General features: G+C 42.8%; 1 protein-coding gene across 2 annotated transcripts in view; it reads right to left on the bottom strand.

The window, feature by feature from the left end:
- Window positions 1-2,188: 2,188 nt before the first annotated feature.
- Window positions 2,189-11,488, bottom strand: part of gars1 (glycyl-tRNA synthetase 1) — a 33,279-nt gene continuing 23,979 nt past the window's right edge. For both annotated transcript variants that reach the window (XM_060899899.1, XM_060899900.1), the window contains exons 14-17: window positions 6,969-7,078; window positions 6,775-6,868; window positions 6,483-6,673; window positions 2,189-2,509 (exon numbers count right to left, since the gene is read on the bottom strand). In XM_060899899.1, coding sequence (XP_060755882.1) covers window positions 2,384-2,509; window positions 6,483-6,673; window positions 6,775-6,868; window positions 6,969-7,078 — 521 coding nt within the window. In that variant the 3' untranslated portion in view covers window positions 2,189-2,383. The remainder of the gene's footprint in view (window positions 2,510-6,482; window positions 6,674-6,774; window positions 6,869-6,968; window positions 7,079-11,488) is intronic.

Raw genomic sequence — 11,488 nt, 5'->3', positions numbered from 1 at the left:
ACGGCTGAGGTCCTTCAACATCTGCCGAACGATGCTGCGGATGTTCTATGAGTCTGTGGTGGCCAGTGCCATCCTGTATGCTGTCGTCTGCTGGGGCAGCGGCTTGAAAGTGAAGGACACTAACAGACTCAATAAGATCATCAGGAAGGCCGGCCATGTTGTAGGCGTAGAACTAGACTCTCTGACAGTGGTGCTGGAGAACACTGTCCAAAATTAAAACAATCTTAGACTGTCCTTCCCACCCTCTACATGAGGAGCTGATCAGCCACAGGAGCACATTCAGTAAACGGCTGATTCTTCCACGCTGCACAACTGAGAGACGCAGGAAATCATTCCTACCTGTTGCAGTCAAGCTGTACAATGCCACTGTATAACTGTGGTACACTGTCTTACCATGTATGCTGTACCCTTCACTCAGGTGCAATATATGTATATAGGAATCATTGTATATAAAATCACTTCTTTTTGCTTTTTACTTAAATTATTGAACTTATTTAATTTTATTTATTCTTTTTTCAGACGATTTTATCTTCTTTTTTAAAGAGATGTTTACTACTCTGATTCAGGAGCTTGGTAGCAAATTTGAATTTCCCTCTGGGGATTAATAAAGTAATTCTGATTCTTAGAGCTGCATGATGAACATGAGTCTCTCTCAACAATAAATGAATAGCAGGAGAATTCACACTTTATGGGTTTTTGGGAGGTTGGAGGAAACTGGAGGATCCAAAGGGAACCCAGATGCATGAGAACATCATCTGAAGTGCTGCCTGATTACTTTATTTTTCCAACTTTTCTGAACCCCCATGTCAACATGATCTTAGTTTTGTATGATGAAGTATAGCAAACATTAGTTTGCTGGGAACAAAACAAGTTTGAGCGTGTAGCTTGACAACTACTTGTTGGACTCTGAGGCACAGAGTTCTTGAGTCTTATGCATGCCAGTGACCTATCACTTATCCACCTGATCTAACTGACTTAGCTGACGTACAGGGTGGAATTAAAATGTTAACATTTACATAGACGACACTACAAAACTAACTGTCATGTGAACACTAATAAAACACAAGGAGGTTAGTTTACTAATTAACAGAATATAAAAAGGTAACAGCAATAATAGTACCGTAAGGAAGAGAAAACTAAAGAAAAATGCTGCCGGTTAGTTTATCACCCTGTATTTTTCTTTGCGATTTGAAATTTTGCTCAATTTTATTCCAAACACAATAGCTATACATTTATTAGGGGGAAAAAAAAAGATAAAAGACAATACTACAAAATCATCTACATAGAGTGACAAAGGAAAAGAAGATGCACTCTATCAGCCTCCGAGTCCAATAGTAAGCATCATTCTAGAAAACTGATACAAAATCAACTGCCAAATTTATATTTCTACAACTTACACAATATGCACAAGGAAATTGATAAATATTGATAGAAATATGGGCAGCACGGTGGTGTAGTGGTTAGCGCTGTCGCCTCACAGCAAGAAGGTCCTGGGTTCGAGCCCCGGGGCCGGCGAGGGCCTTTCTGTGCGGAGTTTGCATGTTGTCCGCGTGGGTTTCCTCCGGGTGGTCCGGTTTCCCCCACAGTCCAAAGACATGCAGGTTAGGTTAACTGGTGACTCTAAATTGACCGTAGGTGTGAGTGTGAATGGTTGTCTGTGTCTATGTGTCAGCCCTGTGATGACCTGGCGACTTGTCCAGGGTGTACCCCGCCTTTCGCCCGTAGTCAGCTGGGATAGGCTCCAGCTTGCCTGCGACCCTGTAGGACAGGATAAAGCGGCTAGAGATAATAGAAGTATAAATATTTTTATACTATCTCAAGAGAACAACATTTTTAATTAGAAGCTAAAAAGGTATTACTAAATAACTGCTTAGGGCCATGACCTCTCGTAAATTGTGATTGGTCACCCTGGTGCTCTCCAAGTGGTACAGTCTGGGATGAGTCCAACATAAGCGAATCTACAGCAGACCCCATATTATTTAAATAAATAAATAAAAATAATACACCACGCGCACACACAGTGTTAGAGATCCAGAAAATGCTGGCTTTGATTTATTGAACCAAAGATGCATTTCAGATTTCTAGCAATTTCTTAAACATGAAATCCATCATACTTGAATTCCAGTTTTCCCTTTTAAACCATGTCCTCTTATTGAACCGTGACAATAACCACCATTTTTACACTGTCTCAATGGCTGTAGAAAGATATTTTAATGATTTGAGAAGACGGTTGTAATTATAACAACGACCAAGTGCATCATTTACAATACAATGATCATTAATATTGTACAGGTGCAATTAAATTGTTCCTATTGTTGCTAGGGTAAAAAATGTGCATGGTTGCCTTGCGTGTAGGAGGCAGGACGAGGTAAGGCAGCTTAATCTACTCTTCTGATGTGTCCTTCTTGCTGGTCTCCTGACCTTCAAAGATGGGGTACTTGCTCTCAATCTCAGCCCATGTGGTGGTACCGTTGGCGAGGTCTCGGACAATCTCGGGTAACTCACGAACCTGAAGGTATTCATCAAAAGACACACAACGTTAAGAAAAATACGTTTCCTAATAAAGGCGAAAAAATTTAAAAATAAACAGTGTCAGTTGATTAGGCACATATCTAGTACATAGTGATAAACAGGTACAGTGGGGCAAAAAAGTATTTAGTCAGCCATCAATTGTGCAAGTTCTCCCACTTAAAAAGATGAGAGAGGCCTGTAATTTTCATCATAGGTATACTTCAACTATGAGAGACAGAATGGGGGGAAAGAATCCAGGAAATCACATTGTAGGATTTTTAATGAATTAATTGGTAAATTCCTCGGTAAAATAAGTATTTGGTCACCTACAAACAAGCAAGATTTCTGGCTCTCACAGACCTGTAACTTCTTCTTTAAGAGGCTCCTCTGTCCTCCACTCGTTACCTGTATTAATGGCACCTGTTTGAACTCGTTATCAGTATAAAAGACACCTGTCCACAACCTCAAACAGTCACACTCCAAACTCCACTATGGCCAAGACCAAAGAGCTGTCAAAGGACACCAGAAACAAAATTGTAGACCTGCACCAGGCTGGGAAGACTGAATCTGCAATAGGTAAGCAGCTTGGTGTGAAGAAATCAACTGTCGGAGCAATTATTAGAAAATAGAAGACATACAAGACCACTGATAATCTCCCTCGATCTGGGGCTCCACGCAAGATCTCACCCCATGGGGTCAAAATGATCACAAGAACGGTGAGCAAAAATCCCAGAACCACACGGGGGGACCTAGTGAATGACCTGCAGAGAGCTGGGACCAAAGTAACAAAGGCTACCATCAGTAACACACTACGCCACCAGGGACTCAAATCCTGCAGTGCCAGACGTGTCCCCCTGCTTAAGCCAGTACATGTCCAGGCCCGTCTGAAGTTTGCTAGAGAGCATTTGGATGATCCAGAAGAGGATTGGGAGAATGTCATATGGTCAGATGAAACCAACTTTTTGGTAAAAACTCAACTTGTTGTGTTTGGAGGAGAAAGAATGCTGAGTTGCATCCAAAGAACACCATACCTACTGTGAAGCATGGGGGTGGAAACATTATGCTTTGGGGCTGTTTTTCTGCAAAGGGACCAGGACGACTGATCCGTGTAAAGGAAAGAATGAATGGGGCCATGTATCGTGAGATTTTGAGTGAAAACCTCCTTCCATCAGCAAGGGCATTGAAGATGAAACGTGGCTGGGTCTTTCAGCATGACAATGATCCCAAACACACCGCCCGGGCAACGAAGGAGTGGCTTCATAAGAAGCATTTCAAGGTCCTGGAGTGGCCTAGCCAGTCTCCAGATCTCAACCCCATAGAAAATCTTTGGAGGGAGTTGAAAGTCCATGTTGCCCAGCGACAGTCCCAAAACATCACTGCTCTAGAGGAGATCTGCATGGAGGAATGGGCCAAAATACCAGCAACAGTGTGTGAAAAACTTGTGAAGACTTACAGAAAACGTTTGACCTCTGTCATTGCCAACAAAGGGTATATAAAAAGGATTGAGATGAACTTTTGTTATTGACCAAATACTTATTTTCCACCATAATTTGCAAATAAATTCTTTAAAAATCAGACAATGTGATTTTCTGGATTTTTTTTTCTCATTCTGTCTCTCATAGTTGAAGTATACCTATGATGAAAATTACAGGCCTCCCACTTAAAAAGATGAGAGAACTTGCACAATTGGTGACTGACTAAATACTTTTTTGCCCCACTGTAACTTATCTAGTACTTGTTACATTTTCGAGAAAAAAAAAATTTACAAAAGGGCCTCATTTATCAAGTTGTGTGTGTAAATAATTCACAAGAAATGCATATTCATGAAAATCTAGTTAGTTTCACAAAAACATCCATATCCTACAAGTTTGTGTAAATTTATATGAATTTAACAACTCGCAAGTCATGTATCCGGTGTACTGTGAGTTACTGAAAATTTATATACTGATTAAGCTCTCATTCGTGGCGACACGGTGGTGTAGTGGTTAGCGCTGTCGCCTCACAGCAAGAAGGTCCGGGTTCGAGCCCCGTGGCCGGCGAGGGCCTTTCTGTGTGGAGTTTGCATGTTCTCCCCGTGTCCGCGTGGGTTTCCTCCGGGTGCTCCGGTTTCCCCCACAGTCCAAAGACATGCAGGTTAGGTTAACTGGTGACTCTAAATTGACCGTAGGTGTGAATGTGAGTGTGAATGGTTGTCTGTGTCTATGTGTCAGCCCTGTGATGACCTGGCGACTTGTCCAGGGTGTACCCCGCCTTTCGCCCGTAGTCAGCTGGGATAGGCTCCAGCTTGCCTGCGACCCTGTAGAACAGGATAAAGCGGCTACAAATGATTGATGGATGGATATTGGGGGGGGGGGGGGACAAAAAAAAAACCACACAAACACCCCACAATTTCAGACATTTGTCCTTGCTGTGATTTTAACCCTGTTTGGATCCATTCCAAAATCTAATCGGTCCATCTGCTGGTTAGGATAATTCTATATAGAATCCTACAAACATTCAATCACTTGTTCTTAAAGCGAGACGGCCTTTCAATTTCATAAAAATCAGTGAAAATTTAGTTCCCCCTGAAATTTGGTCATTGTGATGTGTTTATTTCTGTAATATCTCACAAAATATCAGACCGTTCTGTAGCTGGGAAGTTATTTAATTTGAGGGGATTCCTGAGCAAATAATGTGCATGAAATCGCTCGCTTCATGCAGTTAGGCAGACTGAGGAAGTTCGTGTGCGCATACGCAGATTTACCTGTTTCTTCTTCTTTTGGGTTTTACGGCAGTTGGCATCCACAGTGTTGCATTACTGCCATCTGCAGGTTTACCTTTGATGGTGCACTGACAGTTCCATCATTTTGTCGCTAAACGAACAGCTGATCACACCGAGGTGCTCGCTGACTGCCGATATTTATTAGTTTGGTCCCGTGTTTCCTTTCCTTCACAACATAACGTCTTTTCTTCTTGCTTTCCATTACTGTAGTCGGTCTTTCACATTTCATTCGTGTCCTCCATTTTCCTCTCCTGTTTCAAATTTGCATCCCACAATGCCTTGCGCGAACGGGGAAAGCTCACCACATGATGCATGACGTAGTATCTTGAATTGGGTCGTGGTGAAGCAAGAAAAAATAGCGGAGAATTTAGGGCTACGTGGCCTTAAATTCATTAATTGTTCTATTTTAAAAAATAAAAAATAAAAAAAAGCTAAAAAAAAATTGGAAGTCTGTGATTTAAATTTCGTGGCTTTCGGTCCACTAAACAAAAATAATTGGGTGTCAGGGAAAATTCTTTTCATGACCTACACTTGAAAAATCTTAAAGGCCGTCTATCTTTAAGACAGCCTGCTGAGAATCTCAGACAACCCATAAACACAATGCCTGCGCCACCTACTGGCCGAGGCATAAATATAAACTGGCAGCTAAGTTCAAAATGTGCATGAATAGAGGTCTCATCTCATCTCATTATCTCTAGCCGCTTTATCCTGTCCTACAGGGTTGCAGGCAAGCTGGAGCCTATCCCAGCTGACTACGGGCGAAAGGCGGGGTACACCCTGGACAAGTCGCCAGGTCATCACAGCGCTGACACATAGACACAGACAACCATTCACACTCACATTCACACCTACGCTCAATTTAGAGTCACCAGTTAACCTAACCTGCATGTCTTTGGACTGTGGGGGAAACCGGAGCACCCGGAGGAAACCCACGCCGACACGGGGAGAACATGCAAACTCCACACAGAAAGGCCCTCGCCGGCCACGGGGCTCGAACCCGGACCTTCTTGCTGTGAGGCGACAGCGCTAACCACTACACCACCGTGCCGGCCCATGAAAAGAGGTGGATATCAGAAAAAGAATTCCTTTAACTATTATCAACATTAATAAAGCTCACTGGGGTTTTATATAAAAAGTAAACGAACAAACAAACAAAAAAAAAAACCACAGACAAAATAAGACTTAAATATTAGATGCACAGTTACATTACCTCAGCTCTGATCTGTCTCATAGTGTCACGGTCTCTCAGAGTGGCTGTATGTGGTGTCTTGTTCACAGTGTCAAAATCGATAGTGATTCCAAACGCCACACCGATTTCATCCGTTCTGGCATAGCGCCTTCCGATGGAGCCTGAGGAGTCGTCCACTTTATGGGACACGCCAAATTTGGTCATGGCTTCGGCTGTGGAGAGGCCACAAGGTCAATGAATTCCATTTACCAATTACAATACAGTAACATGCTTAGTGATCACACTCAAAACAGTAAAAGGTGTGTACACTCACATAGTTCACGCACAAAAGGCATGAATTCCTGATTCTGGCTCAGAGGGAGGACGGAGCATTTATAAGGTGCGACAACAGCCGGGAAGCTGAAATACTGACCACAAAAACAGTAATGTTAATTTTGCTCACAATAGTTTTCTTTCACAAGCATGAGGTGTGCCAGATTAAGAACCGTTTCATCAAAACGCATTTACCGTTCTTTGCTCATCACCCTCTCTGACATGGAATGTGTGCTCGAAAATGGAGTACATGATTCTGCCGATACCAAAGGAAGGCTCGATGACGTTGGGAGTGATCTCTTCAACTGATAAGAAACACAAACTCATTTTTAGGATTTTAGTACAGGGAAATTTCAGAATCCATTTACACCTGGTTGTTTCAGGAGTCTTATAGCTTGGTGTCCTGATCAGATCTGATATTACACTTGTAATCAAATGCAACTCGATTAGCTCATTAAAACTGTTTCAGGATTCTACAACTGAATTCTGGAAAACAGAGAAAAATGATCAAGAGTGCTCAGTAATGTACTTTGACAACTCTACTTGTTTATTTAAAAGATAAATACATTTCACCAAAAACGTGCAGGATTTTTTTTTATATTTAGGATACGTCCAACATTGCCTTCTTCTGCAAGACGCCAACTTAACAAAATCTTGCTAGCTAAGTCCCCATTTCCTCACAATTTGATCCATTTTTGGAAATTTCTATGCCATAAGCCCATTCTGTACAATGTGATCAGATATGAACTGTCAAAATAGCTACAACGCTCCTCTGCTGACAAATCATAATCGAAACATAGAAGAGCGCTTAAAGCATATACGCAGAACCATGGCCTCACTTTCGTTTATAAATGCCTTGAGACTTCAATAATGGCACAGGAATAGTTTTAAGCGCCAACAATAAATCTAATATAGTAATTTTTACAATTAAAGTGATTCATATAGGTAGCGGTCTGAGTGAATGACGTTGACGTCCGTAATATCACAGCAGGAAGTCTATCGGTCTCATCGCCATTTACGCTAAACTAAAACACAGAGCTGACTGCAACTCTGATCCTCCATTTTGAGCTAATTTATCACTATGCCACGTAGATGTGCCAGGAACACGACAGAAGGTGGATTTACGTTGCATTCATGGCCCAAGAATGTTCAAACTGCAAAGATTTGGATGCGTTTTGCGAGAAGTTCACGGGCACATTGGGCGCCTACGAAGTGGTCTCTCCTCTGCTCTGCACATTTTACTGAAGACTCGTACGAGACCTCTGATCTGTTGAGGAGCGTTGGCTATCAGCCCGTACTGAAAGAGGGTGTGGTACCAACAATTAAGTAAAACTACAAGAGAAAGAAAGCATTTATTTTATTTATTTTTAAAAAGGAAAGTAAGTTCAGTTGCACCAGTCCTCCCGGAGTGTGAGCCGAGGGTTGTTGCTAAAACCCGGGACGGGACATATCGCTCGGGCCGTGACTTCCCCGTAGCTGTTGCTAAAACCGGTGACGTCCCGTTCCGTCCCGTGTTTTAGTAATTGCCTGAGCTGAGCAGTAATGGCGGAGTACTCAGTATGGAGAAAATGAAGAATTAGTGGACCAGCCGTCTGATTTCTAAACTGGATATTGCTGCCATCTCGCCCTTACGTGGAAGAAGCGAATGAATGGAGAACTGAACGAACAACTGAAAGTCAGATTGTTTCAAAACAATCGGCCACAAGATCGGCCTTCACGAAGCGAGAACACAGACGGGTAAGCTCCGACTCTCATTTGGATATAAAACAACACGTTGTTTACCTGCATTTAGATTAATACATGTAACTTGTATTGTGTGTTTAAGTTACTGGTATAAGATTATTTAATTTGCTTCAGAATGTGATTCTCATTTCATCTGATTACTTAATTAGCCTTTTACGTTTTATCAGTGAAAATGCATGCATGTAGATGTATGTTGCATAAGTTATAACACCCATCCTGTTTTAATGAGAGTCAACCCACAACCAATGAAGTCAAATCAGTCTTAGTTGAGCGAGTCGGTAACGGTATTTCTTACCTTCACCATAAATTTTTATTTATATGACTTTGGCCTATAGCTGTCAAAGGCCTCGGCCTTAAAACCGGTTCCTGCTGTGACGTCACGCGCTCAGGGCTGGCTGGCTCAGCGGGGCAGCTTGAATGGCAACTTTGCAGTCGATTTTAACTCTCAAAAATATATTTTTTATTCCCATTTATGCAGCATGTAAGAGTCAAGGGTGGAGATACTATCCACTCAGAAATTTATTTAAAAATAAAGGTTCTGCTTTAAAGACAATACCAATGCCAACAAGAAATGTAGGTAACAGAACAGAAGAGAGTGAATGCCTCAGTGATTATTTCCCCACCAATGATCAGTTGAGTGACGAGACAATGATGAGAGGCTTGTATTTAAACAAACAAACATCACACATGACTTCTCAGGTGATGATGGATGTGGATGATGCTGATAATGAAAGTGAGAACTCATTTCCTGTTGTAAATGGATAATTTGTTCAAATTTGGCAACAAGAAATCAATTTGCGGAGGCAGGCAGGGCAACTTTCAGCCAAGCCAAGAAGCCTTTATTTGTCGCACGTACACTCAAGCACAGACTTAAGCACACAGTGAAATTTAACCTCTGCATTTAACCCATCTAAGGCAGTGAACATGCACACACAAGTGAGCAATGAGCACACACACACACACACACACACACACACACACACACACACCCAGAGCAGTGGGCAACTATGCTACAGCGCCCAGGGAGCAGTTGGGGGTTAGGTGCCCTTGCTCAATTTAAAGGGGAGGCTGAGAGTCTCGACTCCTGGCCGGCCAGGTTCCCTACGGGGATGACAACCCTAGCTTGCTTCCGTACGGGCTGTGAAGGGGGAGACCCTGTTTCAGCCCCAGGAGCAAGTGGCTGTGGCCCCTGGTTATATTTGGATTGGGTTAACTGCCCAAGTCATCTTATCTTCTTGTTACTTTGCAATTAAGGAAAGCTTCAAAATGGACTGATTACATGTTGATGACCTTTCTGATTGAACTTATGATATTACTAATGATTCTGTCACTTACCTGTGGTGACATCCACCCAAACCCAGGCCCTCATCAAAATAACTTTACTGCTCGTCTCACAAATATCAGAGGCCTACGAACCAATTGGGACAACCTGGAACATGACCTACTTTCGACACAGCCTCATATTTTCTGGGAGCGCAGGTGGCCAAGTGGTTAGAGCGCTTGACCGCTAAGCGAACGGTCCCTGGTTCGAGCCTCGGCTCGACGGGGATCTGGGGCTCGCTCCCTGTCCACCCAGCAGTGAATGGGGACCTGGTGGAAACACTGGGGAAGTTAAAGGCGGCGAGGAAAGGAACTAGCCACCCTACCTCACTATGCCGATGGCCCAGGACAAGTGCGTTCTCTAACAGGCACTCCCCCAATGTACGAATCATATATGGGACTCCCCTTTGCTTTTGCATATTTTCTGTGTGTCTGAAACTTTCTTAAACAGTAAAATAGACAATGAGCTACTTGTTGTACCAGGTTACTCCTTTTTCAGATGGGACAAATCCAATGATTCTGGTTAGGGCGGGCTTGTAGTATATTAGAGTGATGTCATTACTGCTACAAGATTGACTGACTTTGAGCACCCATGTCATGAAATGATTTGTCTGAAACTAGTCCTTCCAGGTCGTATGATTTTCATGTTTTGTGTCTATAGACTGCCATCAGATGATGACTCTGTATGATATCATATCTGAGAATATTGATCATATACAAGAACTCCACCCAAGATCTGAAAATCATTGTTCTTGGGGATCTCAATGCCCACCATGAAGACTGGCTAAGTAGCAAAAAGACTGATGTGCATGTAGAATGTGCATATGAATCTGCAATACTCAACAACCTCCACCAACTCGTTGAAGGACCTACCAGGTTTGGTAACAATGGCAACTGTTCCAAACTGGATCTCTTCCTTACTACTTCCCCAGACAACCATTAGCCCTCCTCTTGGCTCCTCTGACCACTGTGTGGCATCCTCTGTGGCCCATTACAAACTACCAACACAGAGCAAACCCGGCAAACGCAAAATTTGGAACTATGACAAAGCTGATTGGGATGGCATGCGATCATACCTGGCTGAAATCAAGTGGTCCTTTCTTCTGAAAGGGCAAAGTGCAAATGAAGCGTGGTCTTGTGTTAAGGAGAACATTAGTGATGCCATGGACTTTTTCATTCTCTCCAAAACTACCAAACATCGGTACTCCGATAAACCCTGGTTTAATGACGGGTGCAAACTAGCAGTCCAAAGGAAACATAATGCATTCAAAAACTGGCAAAATGATCGTATGAAAGATTCTTGGGCTTTGTACATGGATTCTCAGTCTGAATGCCAGCGTACATTACGCCATGCTCGCATGCAGTTTTCACAGCATCTAGAGCAGAATTTCAACCATGCAGACAACAAGCAGTGGTGGAAACTTGTCAAATCTGTGACTGACAGTAACAAAACCTCTTCTGTCCCTCAACTTGTAAGCACTGGTCAAGCTGTAAGTGAGGTGAAAGACAAGGCTGAGCTGCTGAATAGGACCTTTGCTGCTAACGCTCACTCCAATGACAATGGCAAGAGTCCTCTGAAGCTATTACCAAAAACCAATGCAACTCTTTCCACCCTGAAATTTCGGCCTAAAACCGTACTGCAGAAACTCCGT

This window comes from Neoarius graeffei, chromosome 19, assembly GCF_027579695.1.
Source record: "Neoarius graeffei isolate fNeoGra1 chromosome 19, fNeoGra1.pri, whole genome shotgun sequence".
Lineage (NCBI taxonomy): Eukaryota > Metazoa > Chordata > Actinopteri > Siluriformes > Ariidae > Neoarius > Neoarius graeffei.
This window is presented reverse-complemented; position numbering and strand designations above follow the sequence as displayed.